Below are 20,437 nucleotides of genomic sequence, written 5' to 3'. Positions count from 1 at the left end.
AAAAACAGAAGACGGAGTTGAGACAAATTACGGGCGAATGCCATTCCGAAGTGGGGAGCGCGTACCGGTTCGATCTGGTCAACGTCGCCCCTCCTGATCGAGTGACTGCTCTGTCCCCCCACTCGCGCGTTCCTCCTCTATGCTGCTGCCAACCTAGTAGCAGCCCACCCTGCCGCCACCCCGCCGTTGGCCGGCTGGCCGCCGCGCCGTCGCCAGTCTCCGCCGCTGATCCCTCGCATCTCGGCCGACGCCGTGGACCGACGCCCTCCTAGCTCAAGGTGAGCTGCCCCTCCCCCTACCTCTCTCTCTCTCTCTCTACAGATCTGATGTATGAATGTGACTGAAAAATTGAAAAAATGAGTTACATTTGGACATCTTTGTGGTAATAATGTGAAGTGAACATCAAGGAATATGGCATAATATGGTTGTTGGTCATTGTTTATGTGCTGTCCTAGTAGACATGGTAGCATATTTTAGGTGACATGCTCTGTTCTTATCTGTTTGATAATGCTAATGTAATCTGGACATGAAAAATGAAAATATTTTGACATGTGTTTGTGTGCTGACCTGCTTGTTGGTTATGGATGTTGACACCTGAATTTGCTAGTCTATTTATAGAGAAGTGTTAAGTATGGCTGCCGAATGGACTGATGAGAACACCCGGATCATCGTCGAGTTGTTTGTCAAACAATTGCGGGCTGGAAATATGCCAAACACTCATTTGACACCCAATGCATATGACGATGTGGGAAAGGAGTTCCTGATGAGAACTGGACTTGAGTACACGCATAAGCAAGTGAGAAACAAATGGGACAAGTTAAAACGTGAGTACAACCTATTCAAGCAGCTCAAGCACCGCGAGACGGGTGGGGGGTGGGACTTTGAGAAAAACACGGTGAAACAAGATAATGAGTGGTGGAAGAAGGCAAAAGTTGTAAGTTCTCATGCTTATGTTTCTCATTAAAAAGAATCTAAACTTGTCATCCTTTGTTTACTAATGTTATATCTTTTGTACAATAGGACCTCCCAGGTTGTGGCAAGTTCAAGAAGCATGGACTTCGTAATGAAGAAGGCTTGCGCCTATTGTTTGAGGATATCAGTGTCGATGGTAGTGACCATTGGAACCCCGCATATGGCATGCCTCCCCCCTCTAGTGCAGCATTAAAAGACGCCTTGAATGTCGATGAAATCACTGATCTGGATTTGGAGGATGATACCGAGGAGCAAGCATCTCCGAAAATAGCTAGTGGATCTAAAGTGAGGCTTGGGATCACGATTCCGGAGAAGAACAAGAGACCGAAGACCGCACAAGTGATGCAGGAGGAGATTAGAAAGATTAGTTCCATTGCCCATGCTTCACACACATCGTTTCAGTCTTTCCTACAGAAAGATGAGACCACCTCTGTTGCCTCTACGATGGATTTAGTTCGTGCTTGCAGCGCAATAGAAGGCACAGATGAGCACTTCATTGCTACTGAGCTCTTTATAAAGAGGGAGCAAAGGGAGATGTTCCTGCACATGATAGCTGACTCTCAAAAGGGTTGGTTGCGTAGGAGGTTTGACCTCAAGTATGGGAACTAGTTTGTTCCATCTTATCTATCGATAATATTTGCTTATGTTCTATGCTATCGAACAATATTTATGCCTATGTGTTGGCGAACCTAGTATTATGTTGTGCTATCGGAACAATATTCATGCCTATGTGTTGGCGAACCTAGTATTATTTGTGCTATCGGAAAAATATTCATGCCTATGTATTGGTGAACCTATTATTTTGTTGTGCATTGGGAAAATATTTATGCCTATGTTGGTGAACCTACTATTTTGTTGTGCCTTGGGAAAATATTTATGCATATGTTGATGAATCCATTATTATGTTGATGCTAACTATTGTTTGCTATGGCATTGATTGTCTATGTGCAGATGTCATCAGATAGTGATAGTGATGATGACAATAGTTATGAAACAATGAGGAATTTGGTTATGCATCAACAACATAATATGGACATGCTTTGTTCTGGTGCGGCGGTCATATTTGGCAAGTATTGTGAAAGTTGGGTGATGAAGACCGAGCCTAGGAAATCTATTTTGAGTGGATTTGGATGGATTCAAGAGACTATTGCTACACCGGGAGAGACCTACACAATGTTGAGAATGACGGCAAGTGTGTTCTTTGATCTTCATGACTTGTTGGTACGTAATTATGGTCTAAAAGAGACAAGCTTTGTTAGCACTTACGAGTCTCTTGCTATGTTCTTGTGGACATTGGGAGGTTGTGAGTCAAATAGAAGAACTCAAAACCGCTTCAAACATTCAGCGGATACAATCCATCGTAAATTCCATGAGGTTCTACAATGTGTGGTCAACATGGCATCTCACTACCTTAAGCCACAAGACCCAAACTTCCACAATGTGCATGATATCATTAAGATAGATAGAAGGGCTTATCCGCATCTCAAAGACTGCATTGGTGCAATTGATGGGACTCATATAAGAGCTTCTATTCCTGAAGGGCCTCCGAAAGTGAGGTACATTGGAAGAACGGGTGTGACAACTCAGAATGTGATGGCGGTATGTGACTTTGATATGCACTTTACTTATGCTTCAATTGGCCAACCTGGTTCTATGCATGATACAAATGTGCTATACCATGCAATTGAGAAGGACAAGCCCTCCTTCCCCCATCCTCCAAAGGGTAAGCATTTCTTTTGATTACAAGCTTACACAAAATGTGATCTATCCTCCAACTAACTTGTTTGTGCGTTGTTCCTTTTAGACAAGTATTACCTTGTAGATGCCGGTTATCCTAATAGAGTTGGATATCTAGCACCATACAAAGGAGAACGGTATCATGTCCCTGACTTTCAAAGAGGTGCACCTCCAAATACTCCCAAGGAGAAGTTCAACAAGATTCACTCCTCCAAACAAAATTGCATAGAGAGAACCTTTGGAGTGTGGAAGATGAAATGGCAAATTCTCCTCAAGATGCCAAACTACTCATTTCAAACACAGATGTAGATAGTTGCAGCTACTATGAAATTGCACAACTATGTTCGCCTCCATGACAAAGATGATATCCACTTTGTTCGATGTGAAAGGGATCCGGATTATGTTCCAACAATTCCGGATAGATATAAGAAGTATGTTATTCCTTCGAGTGCATCAGATGCTTCAACTTCGGAGGCAAGTACTCCTGACATGGATAGGTTTAGGAATGAACTAGCTACCGCCATTGCTCTTGGTTGGTGAAGTCATGCTCAAGTTGTATAAATGTTTGTCCCCGCTTTGATTTGATGCAAATTTGAGAAAGCTTTTGTCATTTCAAACCTTGTGGCTCTTTATCTAAACTGGATGAAGTTCCAAAATCTACATGTTCATTACATTATTTGCCCTTGTACTACCCAAAACTGCTCTCTGTATAGGAAATAATGCTCTTTGTACTGTTAAAATCGGCAGAAACCTACACAGGAAAAAAATAGAAGCAACTTTTTTTAGTTGTAATCTGGCCTGTAGTGCTCTTTTCAGCCCAGCCTGCCTTCCCCACAAAATCGGGCCATCAAACAACTGCCCCGAACAGGCTTCAGGCTCCCTTCCCGGGCTGCCAGCCCATGCAGCAGAACTTGGAGCGTGTGAGCAGCCGAACGCTCCTGGCTCCCGTGGGAAGCTGGCTAGCGCTGGCTCCCATGAGAAGCTGGCTGCGCGGGAGCCAGGCGAGCTCCCAAACGGGGCCTAAGTAGGGACCTATGCAGGGAATAGGAACAACTAAAATTCGTCGGGGCACTTAGGTGCTGAAGCTCGCATGCATGCGGCCACACATTTGCTTCAAGATTGGTGAAGTTGTTTTGATTTAAGCCTCTTGATTACTGTAGAGGGGTCCATGCATGTAGGATTTTGGCAGAGTTGCCAGCTCCACCCACCCCACCTCTCATGTGTTTTTATTTCATCTCCAAATTTGAATGCTTTATATATTTTGAACCAAAACTTCAAATTAAGTTCCATTTGCATATTAGTGTTTGTTGCGACGAGAAATTTTGGACAAGACAATCTTGATACATTTTGACAACTTTATTTTTTACCGAGATTCAAATATTCAACTTGACAGTCATTGCCAAGTTTTACCAAGTTTTGTTTGCTTCTAGGAGTTTAGAGATTTGGGTTTTATGTTTAGCACTTAGGATTCTGGTTTAGGGTTTTGTGACGCCCCCGATTCAATCGTACACTAATCATACACGCAAACGTGTACGATCAAGATCAGGGACTCACGGGAAGATATCACAACACAACTCTACAAATAAAATAAGTCATACAAGTATCATATTACAAGCCAGGGGCCTCGAGGGCTCGAATACAAGAGCTCGATCATAGACGAGTTAGCAGAAGCAACAATATCTGAGTACAGACAAGAGTTAAACAAGTTTGCCTTAAGAAGGCTAGCACAAAATGGGATACAGATCGAAAGAGGCGCAGGCCTCCTGCCTGGGATCCTCCTAACTACTCCTGGTCGCCGTCAGCGGGCTGCACGTAGTAGTAGGCACCTCCCGAGTAGTAGTGGTCATCGTCGACGGTGGCGTCTGGCTCCTGGGCTCCAACGTCTGGTCGCTGCAATCGGGTATAGAAAGGGGGAAAAGAGGGAGAAAGCAACCGTGAGTACTCATCCAAAGTACTCGCAAGCAAGGAGCTACATTACATATGAATGCATTGGTATCAACTGGAATAAGGCTATCATATGTGGACTGAACCGCAGAATGCCGGAATAAGAGGGGGATAGCTAGTCCTTTCGAAGACTACGCTTCTGGTAACCTCCATCTTGCAGCAGGAGAAGAGAGTAGATGGTAAGTTCACCAAGTAACATCGCATAGCATAATCCTAACCGATGATCCTCCCCTCGTCGCCCTGTGAGAGAGCGATCACCGGTTGTATCTGGCACTTGGAAGGGTGTGTTTTATTAAATATCCGGTTCTAGTTGTCATAAGGTCAAGGTACAACTCCAAGTCGTCTTGTTACCGAAGATCACGGCTATTCGAATAGATTAACTTCCCTGCAGGGGTGCACCACATAACCCAACACGCTCGATCCCATTTGGCCGGACACACTTTCCTTGGTCATGCCCGGCCTCGGAAGATCAACACGTCGCAGCCCCACCTACACCAATAGAGAGGTCAGCACGCCGGTCTAAACCTAAGCGCCCAGGGATCTGGGCCCATCGCCCTTAGCACACCTGCACGTTGCGTGGGCGGCCGGAAGCAGACCTAGCCTAGCAGGCGTTCCAGTCCAATCCGGCGTGCAGTTGCTGATGTCACGAAGGCTTCGGCTGATACCACAACGCCGAGTGCCCATAACTGTCCCCGCGTAGATGGTTAGTGCGTATAGGCCAGTAGCCAGACTCAGATCAAATATCAAGATCTCGTTAAACGTGTTATTTTGAAATAACCGCGAACGCCGACCAGGGCCTGGCCCACCTCTCTCCTAGATGGTCTCAACCTGCCCTGTCGCTTCGCCACAAAGATCCACTCAGAGGGCCGTCAGGACAAACGTCCTTTCGGACCCAATCCGTGGATCACTCGTGGGTACTCCTACGAGCCGACCCGTCTTTAGTCACCTCAAGTATCATATATAAAGTATATAGTATATACCCGTGATCATCTCCCGAGTGATCACGGCCCGATAGTATAGCATGGCAGACGGACAAGAATGAAGGGCCACTGATGATAAACTAGCATGCTATACTAAGCATTAGGATTGCAGGTAAAGGTAACAACAGTAGTAGCAAGGACAGGCTATGCATCAGGATAGGATTAATGGAAAGTAGTAACATGCTACACTACTCTAATGCAAGCAGTATAGAGAAGAGTAGGCGATATCTGGTGATCAAGGGGGGCTTGCCTGGTTGCTCTAGCAAGAGAGAGGGGTCGTCAACACTGTAGTCGTACTGGGTAGCAGTGGCGTCGGTCTCGATGTCTAGCGAGAGAAGAGGGGAAGAAACAATAAATATAATGCAAACAAATGCATGATGATGCATGACATGAGAAAGCGTGATGCTAGGTGTGCCCTAACGCTGTACGAGGTGGTACCGGTGAAGGGGGGGGACATCCGGGAAATTATCCCCGGTGTTTTGCGTTTTCGGGCAGAGGAGCCGGAGGGGGAAATTGTGTGTTCGCTATGCTAGGAATGTGTGGCGGACGAAAGGGCTGCGTACCCGGATTCGTCTCGTCGTTCTGAGCAACTTTCATGTTGAAAATAATTTAATCCGAGTTACGGATTAAAAGATATGATTTTTTAAAGATTTTATTAATTTCTAGAATTTAATTAATTATTTAATTTAATTCAAAATTTGGATTTATGACATCGGCATGATGTCATGCTGACGTCAGCAGTCAACGGGGGTTTGACTGGTCAACCTGACCAGTGGGTCCCACTGGTCAGAGACACATGTTAATTATCCAAATTTAATTAATCTAATTAGAATTAATTATGGGTGGGCCCCACTATCATACTGATTAATTAGCTAATTAACTAACCAGGTTAATTAGATAACTAATGTTTAATTAGCTTAATTATTTGATTAGTTTAATTAATCAAAATTAATTAAGTTAATTATTCTTTAATTAATTGATTATCTTTATTTTTTTAAATACGTTCTGGGGGCTTGAGGCCCCACTTGTCATAGGGCCAGCGGGCCAACAGGGTTAAAGGGCGCGGGGTGTGGGCGTGGGCGCCCGTTGAGGCCGGAGCCCGTCTGGGCGCAGCGAGGCGCCAGCAGCGGCGAGCGGCGGCCCAAGGTGGCGGTGCGGCGGGTCGACAAGCGCAGGGCGCTGCGGACGTGGGCGTCCGTGCCCGAGGAGGGGCGAACCCGGGCGCGCGGGGGGGGGGGGGGGGGGAGGCCATGGCCTCAACAAGGCATCAGAGGCACCGACGCGGCGCGGCCTAGGGCCTGGCGCGCGGCCAGGGGGCGCGGCCGGCCGCGGGAGCTGTGGCAGGTGAGCGGGGCGCGTGGGCGAGGTGCGGGCGTGGCCACCGGGCAGTGAGTGTGAACGGCGGCGACGGCGCGGGATGCGAGCGGCGGGGCACGCGCAGGTGTGGTGGGTGCGAGCGCGGGCCGGATCTGGTAACGGGGAGAGAAGAGGGGCGGACGAGGCTCACGACAGGGTTGTAGGGAGACGGCAGTGAGCTCGGGGAGGGTCGAGGTGGTCCGACGACGGCGGGGACGAGGGAGACGACAGCGACGGGGACGAGGGAGTCCGGCGATGCCGCGGTCGCGGACGAGGCCCAGAGCGACGATGTCGAGGTGGCGGTGCGCTGGTTCGGGGCCGGGGAGGCGACGGGTGTCGGCGACGGCGCGTCGAGGCCGTGAGCCACAGCGGCAGCGGGGCGGCGCTGGGAACAGGCGCCGGTGTCGGGGAGCGCGGGGTCGGGAGGGGCGAGCGCCAGGGGTCGGGACGTGGCCCGATCCAGATGGGAGAAGGGGATCGAGCGGAGTGGGGGTCGAGAGGAGTGGGGGGAGCGAGTGGGGCGACGGGTGGTTACGGCTAGGGTTTCGGGGGGTTAAGGAGAGGGAGAGGGAGTGGGCCGGCCAGTTGGGCCGGTGGAGGCCAGCTGGGCCACTTGGCCCAGCAGGGGGGGGGGCTTTTCTCTTTTGTTTGTTTTTCTTTTTCTTGTCTGATTTGTATTTTCTTTTCTTTTATTTCCTTTTCTGTTTTATTTAGTTTAAAGCACTTAGGCACTTTGTAAAATTATGTTTTCTTCACTATAATTACCATAGCAATATTAGACACACACCGACCATTTTAGTTTTAATATTTGAAATTTTTTATTTTTTGCTTAATTTTGAATTTGAATTCGAACCGTTTTCGAACTAACACGAGATTAGCAACAGTAATCGAGGTGACGTGGCATCATTAGCAGAGGTTCACTGTAACCTAATTATCCGGGCATCACAGGTTTATGACATAGGACTTAGTGTTTAAGTTTTACTTTCCAGACATGCTAAATTATCATTTGTTCTTATCAAGTTTCAGCAGTTGTAACTTGCAGTGCCGGAGCCAGGATTTGAGCATTGGAGCGGGCAAAGCGGACAATGGCAACATATGTCACAAGAGATGTGGGCTAACACGTGAATACACAATAAGGTTTTCTATAAGTTTTAGCTTATTTGGGATTTTTACACGTGTCACAATATTTCGATTGGGAGTTTGCAAAGCAATCGATCAAGATGTCTCCACAAGTAGATTGCATTTTCAATAGTGGAGTGATGCTTGATTATTTTATTTTTGTTTTTTAATAAAAAGCTCTTTATTCTTGAAGCCTAAGAAACTTCAAAATATTAGACTTCCCACCAATATTTCAGATTTAGTCTTCTGCGATTCTATGTTAGTGGTTAGTGAGTGAATACACACACAACCTAGACAGAAAGTTCCTAACAAATACTTTGATCTATATCTATCTAATACTAGGTAGTTGTAATTGATACGTCTCCAACGTATCTATAGTTTTGTATTATTCTATGTTGTTACAGTATCAATCTTGGATGTTTTATATGCAATTTTATATCATTATAGTATCAATCCAATGCCAGTTTTATGTTTTTTTGCTTGTTTTTGGCTTTTCAAAAAGTGAATATTAAACAAAATCTGAATGAAAACAATTGGATTAATTTTTTCCGAATAAGAAGGGGACCTAGAAGCTTCGGGGGGAGACCGGACGAGATACGAGAGAGCCATAAGCTCGCAAGGCGTGCCCCTGGGGGGGCTGAGCTTGTGGGCCCCATGCAGCTCCGTTTGACCTAATTCCAGGCCTATAAATTCCCAAATATTCCCAAACCAATAGAGAGCCACCCAAAACACTTTTTCTGCCGCAGCAAGCTTTTGTTCTTTCGTGATCCCATCTGGAGGCCTTTTCCGATACTCTGCCGGAGAAGGAATCGATCACGGAGGGCTTCTATATCAACCTTGCTGCCCTACCGATGATGCGTGAGTAATTTACCACAGACCTACGGGTCCATAGCTACTAGTTAGATGGCTTCTTCTCCTCAATGTTCTTGGAGTTCTATCCGATGTAATCTTTTTTTATGGTGTGTTTGTTGGGATCCAATGAATTGTGGGTTTATGGTCTGAATATTCATGAGAGAGAGAGAAAGAGAGGGAGGGATGGAGGGGGTGGGAGGGAGGGAGAGAGAGAGAGACGGACCTCCCAAGCAGCTCAGTAGATGGCACACATATTCTAGTGATTTCACACAAATCATGACCATCTGTACTTCAGTGGATATGTCTACTAAACTACTCCTTACCTGCAACCCACTAACACACATAAGCATTATTGTCCAAGTCTAGCTAGTTTACACACATTTAAAGAAAATATCAAGAGGGATTCTACCAACGTATAAGCTAGAAGTAGAATACGTGTGTGTAAGAACATATATCCACTTGAGCAGTAACACAAACAAAAGACATGCCCTGGATAGTAGCCAGTGTCAAGGTAGAGCCTGTATTTAGGTGATTCCTAAATCTGAAATCAAGAAAAAGACAGAATAAGAGATAAGGATTGCCATGCACTGCATGTGGGCTTCTTCCCTGGTTCAGCACGACATGAAGAACACAAGAAGTTGCATCCATGTTCCTTAATTGTTAATGCTACAATCTACAAAAGTACAGGAAACAAAGGAACAATTCACCTAAAAATTGTGAATGAAAATTTTGGGAGGCAGGGCAACTGGACTAACCTTCAAATGAGTTCTTCTAGCAGTGGTGATGGTGGCCAAAACACTAGTAGAAAACAGGGCTTTGGTCCAGGCCGGGCCAGCCCATTAGTCCCGGTTCAGTCCAGAACCGAGACCAATCTGGGCATTGGTCCCGGTTCGTGAGCCTAGGGGGGCGGCCGGGCCACGTGGGCCATTGGTCCCGGTTCATCTAGACCTTTTGGTCCCGGTTGGTGGGATGAACCGAGACCAATGGTCTGAGCTCCTGGCCCACCACCATTGGTCCCGGTTGGTGGCTTGAACCGGGACCAAAGGCTCCCCTTTAGTCCCGGCTCATGTCACCAACCGGGACCAATGAGGTGCCTATATATACCCCTCGCTCGCGAGCAGAGCACCCCAGTGCTCTGTTTTTCTCTGGCCGAGGGGGAGAGGGCTTGGTGGTGCTCTAGCTCACCTCCTATGCACACAAGGTGTTCGATGGAATGCCCGAGCCACACTACTTAAGCTTTCTCCTCTTCAAGCTCGACCTCCAAGCTCCATTTTCCATAATATTTGTCTAGGTTTAGCGGTCCGTCACGCCCCGTCCCCGTCTTCACCGCCGTCGATCACCCGCGCCGAGCTCATCGCCGGCACCACCGTGGTGAGCCTCTTGCTCTTATCTTCTTTCTGAAAGGAAAAATATTCTTACTTGTATGTTTACATAGATACTTGTATTATTTTCTTACTTTTATTATTGCATCTTATATAGTGCGATGGTTTTGGTATCCGCCCCTGTCGGCCCTCGTCCTGTCTATGATTCGGATGTGGTATATATATTATCTGTATAACTATTGGTTCATTTATTGTTTATGAAAATTATGCCGACCAACGTGACATAGATTTTATTTATGTAGGATGTATGTGAATCGGAAATGCCAGCCGACCCTATTATCGAGAGGTTAAATTTAGTTGAAGAAGAAAACAATTTGTTGAAGGAAAAAATAAAAAAAATTGAGGAGGAGAAGATGATATTGGAGTTGCATGTTGCGGATGTCGTCGATGATCACAAGATCAAGATGGATGCAATGCGCTTGAAGATTAGAAAGATTAGAAAATATGCCATTCATACCGAGGCTTGGTATCATTATGCCGTTGGATCAATTGTTACCTTGGTTGTGATTATAATCGCATTTGTTTCCGCATTGAAATGTTTACATAGTTTTAATGTATGGTTTAATTAATTAGATGCTATGGAGAGCTATATGTTGTTAGATGAGAACAATGTATGCACTTTGGATTTAATGTGATGATGAACTTCTATTAATTTGGACACTTAATTATATATAATGCACGCAGATGAACCGGCAATGGATGTACGGTGACAGACACACCCGCGAGTACATTAAGGGCGTGCGTGAGTTTCTCGATGCGGCTGAGGCAAACAAGCAGAATGGTTTTATGTGTTGTCCATGCACTGAATGTGGGAATACGAGGTCTTACTCTAACCGGAAAATCCTTCACTCCCACCTGCTTTACAAGGGTTTCATGCCACACTATAATGTTTGGACGAGGCACGGAGAAATAGGGGTTATGATGGAAGACGGCGAAGAAGAAGAGTACGATGACAACTATGTGCCCACTGAATACGGTGATGCTGCAACGGGGGGAGCTGGTGAAGATCAAGAGGAACCAGACGATGTGCCCAATGATGCTGCAACGGGTCAAGCTGCTGAAGATCAAGAGGAACCAGACGATGTGCCCGATGACGATGATCTCCGCCGGGACATTGTCGATGCAAGGACGCAATGTGAAAGTCAAAAGTAGAAGCTGAAGTTCGATCGCATGTTAGAGGATCACAAAAAAGGGTTATACCCCAATTGCGAAGATGGCAACACAAAGCTCGGTACCGTACTGGAATTGCTGTAGTGGAAGGCAGAGAATGCTGTGGCTGAAAAAGGATTTGAGAAGCTACTGAAAATATTGAAGAAGCTTCCAAAGGATAACGAATTGCCCGACAGTACATACGCAGCAAAGAAGGTCGTATGCCCTCTAGGATTGGAGGTGGAGAAGATACATGCATGCCCTAATGACTGCATCCTCTACCGCGGTGCATACAAGGATCTGAACGCATGCCTGGTATGCGGTGCATTGCGGTATAAGATCAGACGAGATGACACTGGTGATGTTGACGGCAAGCCCCCCAGGAAGAGGGTTCCTGCGAAGGTGATGTGTTATGCTCCTATAATACCACGGTTGAAACGTCTGTTCAGAAACGAAGAGCATGCCAAGTTGATGCGATGGCACAGTGAGAACCGAAAGAAAGATGGGAAGTTGAGAGCACCCGCTGACGGGTCGCAGTGGAGAAAAATCGAGAGAAAGTACTGGGATGAGTTTGCAAAGGACCCAAGGAATGTATGGTTTGCTTTAAGCGCGGATGGCATTAATCCTTTCGGGAAGCAGAGCAGCAATCACAGCACCTGGCCCGTGACTCTATGTATGTATAACCTTCCTCCTTGGATGTGCATGAAGCGGAAGTTCATTATGATGCCAGTTCTCATCCAAGGCCCTAAGCAACCCGACAACGAAATTGATGTGTACCTAAGGCCATTAGTTGAAGAACTTTTACAACTGTGGAATGGAAACGGTGTACGTACGTGGGATGAGCACAGACAGGAGGAATTTAACCATAAGGCGTTGCTGTTCGTGACCATCAACGATTGGCCCGCTCTCAGTAACCTTTCAGGACAGACAAACAAAGGATACCACGCATGCACGCACTGTTTAGATGACACTGAGAGTATATACCTGGACAAATGTAGGAAGAATGTGTACCTGGGCCATCGTCGATTTCTTCCGACCAACCATCAGTGTCGAAAGAAAGGCAAGCATTTCAAAGGCGGGGCAGATCACCGGAAGAAGCCCGCCATGCGCACCGGTGATCACGTGCTTGCTATGGTCAATGATTTACACTACGCAATCTTTGGAAAGGGCCCCAGTGGACTAGCTATTCCGAATGACGCTGAGGGACACGCACCCATGTGGAAGAAGAAATCTATATTTTGGGACCTACCGTACTGGAAAGACCTAGAGGTCCGCTCCTCAATCGACGTGATGCACGTGACGAAGAACCTTTGCGTGAACCTGCTAGGCTTCTTGGGCGTGTATGGGAAGACAAAAGATACACCTGAGGCACGGGAGGACCTGCAATGTTTGCACGAAAAAGACGGCATGCCTCCGAAGCAGTATAAAGGTCCTGCGAGCTACGCTCTTACGAAAGAAGAGAAAGAAATCTTCTTTGAATGCCTGCTCAGTATGAAGGTCACGACTGGCTTCTCGTCGAATATAAAGGGAATAATAAATATGCCAGAGAAAAAGTTTCAGAACCTAAAGTCTCATGACTTCCACATGATTATGACGCAACTGCTTCCGGTTGCATTGAGGGGGCTTCTACCGGAAAACGTCCGATTAGCCATTGTGAAGCTATGTGCATTCCTCAATGCAATCTCTCAGAAGGTGATCGATCCAGAAACCGTACCAAGGCTAAGAAGTGATGTGGCGCAATGTCTTGTCAGTTTCGAGCTGGTGTTCCCACCATCCTTCTTCAATATCATGACGCACGTCCTAGTTCATCTAGTCGACGAGATTGTCATCCTGGGGCCCGTATTTCTACACAATATGTTCCCCTTTGAGAGGTTCATGGGAGTCCTAAAGAAATATGTCCGTAACCGCGCTAGGCCAAAAGGAAGCATCTCCATGGGCCATCAAACAGAGGATGTTATCGGGTTTTGTGTTGACTTCATTCCTGGCCTTAAGAAGATAGGTCTCCCTAAATCGCGGTATGAGGGGAGACTGACTGGAAAAGGCACTCTTGAAAGAGACTCAATAATATGCAGGGACGGATATTCTTGGTCTCAAGCAAACTACACAGTTCTACAGAACTCTACCTTGGTGACCCCGTATGTCGATGAACACAAGAACAGTCTGCGCTCCAAACACCCGGAGCAGTGCGACGACTGGATTACGTGTGAACACATCAGGACTTTCAGCAGTTGGTTGGAAACACGTCTCAGAGGTGACAACATTGTTTGTGATGAGTTGTACTTGTTGTCCAGGGGACCATCTTTGACTGTATTGACTTACAAAGGATACGAGATAAATGGGAATACATTTTACACGATCGCCCAAGATCAAAAGAGCACCAACCAAAACAGCGGTGTCTGCTTTGATGCAGCAACCGAGAGCGGAAAGGACACATATTATGGTTACATAGTGGACATATGGGAACTTGACTACGGACCTGGTTTTAAGGTCCCTTTGTTTAAGTGCAAATGGGTCAATCTGTTAGGCGGGGGGGGGGGGTACTGGTAGACCCATAGTACGGAATGACAACAGTGGATCTGAAAAATCTTGGGTACACTGACGAACCATTCGTCCTAGCCAATGATGTGGCACAGGTTATCTATGTGAAGGACATGTCTACTAAACCGAGAAAAAGAAAAGATAAGGAAGCGAATACATCATACGATGAGCCAAAGCGCCACATAGTTCTTTCAGGAAAAAGGGACATCCTGGGAGTGGACGGCAAGACAGACATGTCTGAAGATTATGAAAAGTTTCATGAAATTCCTCCCTTCAATGTCAAGGCTGACCCAAGCATCCTGATAAACAATGAAGATTATCCATGGTTACGGCGCAATAAGCAAATGACACAAGCGAAGAAAAAGTGAAGACTTTCTCCCGCAACTATTATGATGATACCATGCCAACTTTGTAACACACGAACATGCTACCATTGTCCGTTTTGTACATGCACATGCTATGTGGGTGAAATTATGATACCATCCCAACTTTTAACTTTTTCAGAGTTCGTTTGAAATGCTTTCATGTCTTATGGTTCGGCCCTCGTAATACCATGACCATTAGTCCCTGGCCCATGCCAACTTTCAACTTTCAATTTTCTAAAACTAATGGCACTAATAGAAAGTTTATAATTTTGCTCCTCGCCCCTGGCTCATGACCATTAGTCCCGGTTTGTGTCACAAACCGGGACTAAAGGGTTGGTCCTCGTTGCGGGCAGAGTTTAGTCCCACCTCGCCAACCGAAGTTTAGTCCCGGTCCTCGTTGCGGACAATAAGTATTTTGTTGTAAGTAGAAACAAAATAAAATAAATAAAGCAACAGAAAGTTTATAATTTTGCTGACCAAAAAGCAAAAAAGAATTAAAAAATAAAGCAAAAAAGAAAAGAAAATAAATAATACAGAAAACAAAACAAAAAACTAAAAAAAATAAAAATAGCAACAATAAGTATTTTGTTGTAAGTAGAAACAAAATAAAATAAATAAAGCAACAAAGAAAACAAAAAAACAAAAAAAGTGCCACCTACTGGGCACCCACGGCCTAAATACGACTAGAAACCCTGCCATGGGCCAGGATTCAGGCCCGCGGGAGGCCCAGTAGGCCCACAGGCACACATTGCACGGTTAGGCCCGAAAGCCTGCTTTAGAGAGGAGCTCGAGAGGGAAGGCGCACCACACCTTATAAACAGGTGCGGCTCCCTCTCAACTAGCGAGGTGGGACTAAACATTTGGGCGCGGGGCAGCACAAGGCCTTTGGTCCCGGTTGGTGGCACCAACCGGGACTAAAGGGGGGCATTGGTCATAGTCCCGGTTGGTGCCACCAACCGGGACCAAAGGCCGCCGCTTCCCGCCCTTTGGGCTGCTGAAAAGAGGCCTTTGGTCCCGGTTGCTGGCACCAACCGGGACTAAAGAGGGAATTAGTCCCGGTTTACGCCACCAACCGGGACTAAAGCTTGGACTATATAACAAACACTTGTGAAAATTTTCAGTTTGCATCGCTAGTTCCTCCCTCCCCCGCCGACGACGCCGTCAGGCTGCTCCACCTTGCCGTCTACGCCGCCGCCGCCAACGTCGTCGCCTCCACGAGCCCGCGCCGTCCTCATCGCCGGCATCCCCGAGCCCGCCGTCCTCGTCGTCCCCATCGCTGCGTGCCTCCCCGAGCCCACCCCTCCTCGTCCCTGTCGCCGGCCGCGTGCCGTCCCCGTCACCGCGTGCCGCCCCCGAGCCCGCCGTCCTCGTCGCCGGACTCCTGCCATCGCCGCCCCCCTCGAAGTGAGCCCCCCCTTTCCCATGGTCCCGATCGAGTGCGGCCCTTGCTCTCTGCCCCTGCTCCATAGTCGCTGTCGGCCCCGACGCATTGAAGAGCAGAAGGAGAGGAGAAGGAGAGGAGAGGAGAAGGAGTGGAGCAGCAGCAAAATTTTCTGAAATTTCTGATTTTTTTTACAGATATGAACAGTGCATATAGAGGGTGTTTGATCAAATGCTAGATGGCTTTGGGCATTTTTAGGATTTATGATATTTTTTGTGGTGAGGTACTGATGCAAGACAAAGGTGATGGCAAAATTTCAGAATTTTTTGATTGGTTTAGAATAGGTTTTCAGCAAGGAATTTGAATCTGGTTCAAATTTCATTTGAATGAAATTTAAAAAATTTAAACTATGGATCAGAAGGTTTTTGGTGAAATGGAGTATGGGTACTGTCATGAAGTTGGAGTAATTTTTGTGGTTGTAAAAGAGTTAGGAAAATTTAGAATGTGCTAAATATGTCAAAAATGTTTTTTTGTTCATACAAAGTTTTTTGTTCATAGAAAGTTTTTTGTTCATAGACAGGAAGTTTTTATATATGACTATGGATATATGAGCAATGATGATCCATGGATGTATGCATTGATATATATGAGAAACGATGTTTCATAGAATATTTACCAAGTATATATGTATTTTTGTTCATAGCATTTTTTCCATTTATATATGTATGTGGCTATAGATGGATATATATGAGAGGTTTCCTAGTGTCAAAGTATTGAAGAAATCCATGGCTTCATCATTAGCCGGAAGTAACCATGGCATGACAAAGTCCTCCAAAATTATTTTGGAATGGTGTCCCGGATAGGATAATTTGCCTTTTTGTATGAATTTCAGCAAAGGCCTTCCAAATAACGATATTTGGAAGGTTCTTGCTGAACTTTGTACCAAAAAGCGAATTATCCTATCTAGGACTCCGTTTCAAAATAACTTTGGAGAGCTTCGTACCATCATGCACCTGTTACTTTCGCCTAATGATGAAGACATGGTTTTGTTGAATCCTTTGACACTAGGCAACCTCCCGACCCCTCGGCGATCCTCTCGAACATGAGAGGAAGAAGAGGATCGCCAAGGGGTCGAGGGTTCGAGGGGTCCAGGATCGCCGAGGGGTCGAGAGAGGTTTCCTAGTGTCAAAGTATTGAAGAAATCCATGGCTTCATCATTAGCCGGAAGTAACCAGGGCATGACGAAGTCCTCCAAAGTTATTTTGGAATGGTGTCCCAGATAGGATAATTTGCCTTTTTGTATGAATTTTAGCAAAGGCCTTCCAAATAACGATATTTGGAAGGTTCTTGCTGAACTTTGTACCAAAAAGCGAATTATCCTATCTAGGACTCCGTTCCAAAATAATTTTGGAGAGCTTCGTACCATCATGCACCTGTTACTTTCGCCTAATGATGAAGACATGGTTTTGTTGAATCCTTTGACACTAGGCAACCTCCCGACCCCTCGGCGATCCTCTCGAACATGAGAGGAAGAAGAGGATCGCCGAGGGGTCGAGGGTTCGAGGGGTCGAGGATCGCCGAGGGGTCGAGAGAGGTTTCCTAATGTCAAAGTATTGAAGAAATCCATGGCTTCATCATTAGCCGGAAGTAACCAGGGCATGACGAAGTCCTCCAAAGTTATTTTAGAATGGTGTCCCAGATAGGATAATTTGCCTTTTTGTATGAATTTCAGCAAAGGCCTTCCAAATAACGATATTTGAAAGGTTCTTGCTGAACTTTGAACCAAAAAGCGGGATGAACTCCTAGCACCAGCTTGCATGCGAGCAATTTAAGAGGAATTGGCGGCATTCTTTCTTGACCACGTGATCCCTGAAGACGGAGAATACTATGTGGACCCTGAGTCTGTATGATTATATTTGTAAGAGATAATTATTGTATATATGTAGCCGGTAGTATCGGATAGATATACGAGAACTTGTTATTCGACCAATCTCTCGGAGAAGGAGAGGTGGTCGATATCACTTCTCTCTGTATGCATATATGTTCATGACGATCTTCTGTTTCCTTCGTTTGCTTACTAGCTAGCTAGCGTGTCTAGTCCTCTCTATACGTATGTATAGTACATAACGTCGACCAAGCACGGACATAAGAGAAAGACACTTCTCTCTATTAATTATAGCTAGCTAACACAATATATGAAACACCTAAATTAACCCCCCAACCCCCCCCCCCCCCCTTCAAAAAAAAACTCCAGCCACAGAAATGCTGACGCATGGATGCCTATTGGTCCCGGTTAGTGCCACCAACCGGGACCAAAGGGTCTCCTGCCTGGGCTCCACCCATAGGCCACGTGGAGGCCCATCTGTCCCGGTTCTGAATTGAACCGGGACTAAAGGGACAGGGCATTAGTACCGACCCTTTAGTCCCGGTTTCATAACCGGGATAAAAGGCCCTTACGAACCGGGACAACAGGCCCTTTTTCTATCAGTGAAAGTACAGGGACCAAAGGAACAATTCACCTAAAATTTGTGACGCGCACAGGGTGAATGTCAGCATCTCCAGCTGCCCTACACGCCACCGGAACGACAACCGAAACCTGCACAAGATCAACAGATACATAATTCTTAATTCAAAAGTTGTAGGCAGGGATTCATGAAGACCCCAGATATCATATAGGAATAGAAATCAACTTGCATAACATTTATGTTAGTGTGTATTGTAAAGAACAAAAGCACCTTGTCTCTCGTGGAGCTGCTTGTTGGTAATCTTAGCGCTGAAAGTTCTAACGCCTACACAAGCGCAATGGCTTATTTACCTTTTAAATCGTATATCAGTTTGTTGTCCAGTTAACGAAGTAGCACCCGATCAAATCTGAAGCAGTGCTCCATTGCTGCAATTCATTGAAAAATAATGTCAACGAAAAAAAGCTTGATACATCTTGTGCGGTAAGCCATCGGACAGGTGGTGTGCGTTACTCCATGGCCAGAGCACCTCTCGGCAAGGGAGTACGGCCGAAAAGCTCCGCTATGTCTAGAGGCTTAGCACGGCCTCCGGCGGGCCTGCTACGAGGTAACGAGGATCACGGAGGGCGTCGCAGCAGCCGCGGAACCGCTAGAAGACCTGCAGGGCGGCGTGCGTCTTGGGGACATGCCGGTGCATATTAAAGGTGGGATGGCGCCAAGCAGATTCTGGTTACCTGGCCGATGTTGACACGAGCTCCCAGAGCTCCATCTCCAAGAGGACGAGGAGCGCGCGGCGGGAGCCACGAGCCGCTGTCGCCACTGCTCGGTCTGTTGGAGGGTGAGGTCGCGTGCGAGCGGGAGTGGCGGAGATAGCGTGCGGTGTTGCCAGCGGTCGAGCGAGACGGCGGCAGCGTGGGAGCAAAATCGTGGCGGCGGCAGCGGCGTGTGGCTGGTGAATGGCCTAGCCGTGACGCGCAGGTTGTAAAGGGAGAAGTAGAGGCTGGAAGCCTGGAACGATGTTTTATTTGGTAAGGATAAAAAATCACAGGAGAAAAGCGGAAACAGGAGGAGCCGGTAGGAGGAGATCGAACCAACCTAACCTTGTTCATCGGTGGGAGAATCGATCGGGGAGTACACAAACGAACCATGTACGAACTCCTCCTTTAATTAGGAAGTAGAGATATACTAGCAAAAGAGGCCGTGCGTTGCAACGGAAGAGAAAACATAACACACGCTCTTAACTCAACAATCATCACTCAAGACCACAATAGGTCCATCTCCTTTATTTTTGCGAGGTATCATATTTGTGTTGCCGCTTATACTTCTTTTCACCCTTGCCGACGATGGCATCGGTGTTCACACAAAACAATAAAAAACGTGTGTTGAATATGGTTAATCCTAAGGCGTCTCTCTCTCCTCTCTCTCCCCTCTCTCCTCCCTCTCCCCCCCCCCCCCTCTCTCTCTCTCGCTTTCTCTCGCGATGAGAAATCTATTGTTTTCCCCTGCGACATTTTTCAGAGGTATGTATGTGTGGTTATCGGTTTTTTTCCGTATATGGTTATAGTGGGGTGTTTATTTGCAATCCGGATCGTCGCCGGTATGAAAAAAACGAATCTTGCGTTATAAATTATAAGTTTGCTTCCATAACAATATTTTAAAAATATTTAACATGTAAAATTAACATCATATTTAGATTCCACACATCTTTCTAATAAAATTTCATATATAATATGTTAAAATCGAAGTTACGGTTTAAAAGATACAGATAATTTAGAAAATCATTTGGTTTGGCTCAAATACAATCCAAAAAAATATTTAAAAATACTTAACAGGTAAAAGTAATCTCATATTCATATTCTACATATTATTCTAATCAAATTTCATATATAACATGTTCAAATCGGAGTTACGGTTTAAAAGATATGGATGATTTTAAAAAGCATTTGTTTGACTTAAATATGATTTGTGGATGAATTATCTAAAACATCGGGGGGGTTTCGAAAAATGTAAAATAACGGTTCTGGTGTGACTTAAATCCGGACGGTGGGTTGATTTGAAGAAAAGACACGGATTTTTGTGTGAAATACGAAAATAACGATTCGTTTTAACTTAAAACAGGACTGCGGGTTGAATTCTCTGAAATAGAGAAACTTTTATGAAAAACGCCATGATGGTAACCACCACTGCGTGCTTGTAGGAA

The 20,437-nt window shown here is 46.0% G+C and overlaps 1 protein-coding gene and 1 pseudogene across 2 annotated transcripts; both read left to right on the top strand.

The window, feature by feature from the left end:
- LOC125506092 (L10-interacting MYB domain-containing protein-like) lies at positions 1-1,784 on the top strand. Of its 2 annotated transcripts, XM_048670966.2 has the most exons (3): positions 1-278; positions 619-934; positions 1,021-1,784. In XM_048670966.2, the coding sequence occupies exons 2-3, from the start codon at positions 632-634 to the stop codon at positions 1,579-1,581; spliced, it is 864 nt and encodes a 287-aa protein (XP_048526923.1). In that variant the 5' UTR covers positions 1-278; positions 619-631; the 3' UTR covers positions 1,582-1,784. The 2 variants fall into 2 exon arrangements, with proteins under 2 accessions (XP_048526923.1, XP_087380676.1); XM_087524550.1 differs by lacking the exon at positions 1-278 and having other exon boundaries at positions 577-934.
- Positions 1,785-2,001: 217 nt separating this feature from the next.
- On the top strand, positions 2,002-3,249 carry LOC147973157 (uncharacterized; annotated as a pseudogene).
- The last annotated feature ends 17,188 nt before the right edge of the window (positions 3,250-20,437 follow it).

Source organism: Triticum urartu, chromosome 5A, assembly GCF_056163025.1.
Source record: "Triticum urartu cultivar PI428250 chromosome 5A, HENAU_Tu73, whole genome shotgun sequence".
Classification (NCBI taxonomy): Eukaryota; Viridiplantae; Streptophyta; class Magnoliopsida; order Poales; family Poaceae; genus Triticum; species Triticum urartu.
The sequence above is the reverse complement of the archived record's forward strand: the minus strand, read 5'-3'. Positions and strand labels throughout refer to the sequence as shown.

Bases quoted from the DNA above. Each gene is read 5' to 3' on its own strand.
- LOC125506092 (XM_048670966.2), top strand. From the start codon at position 632: ATGGCTGCCGAATGGACTGATGAGAACACCCGGATCATCGTCGAGTTG. The intron at 935-1,020 runs GTAAGTTCTCAT...TTTGTACAATAG, and splicing joins GGTGGAAGAAGGCAAAAGTT to GACCTCCCAGGTTGTGGCAA.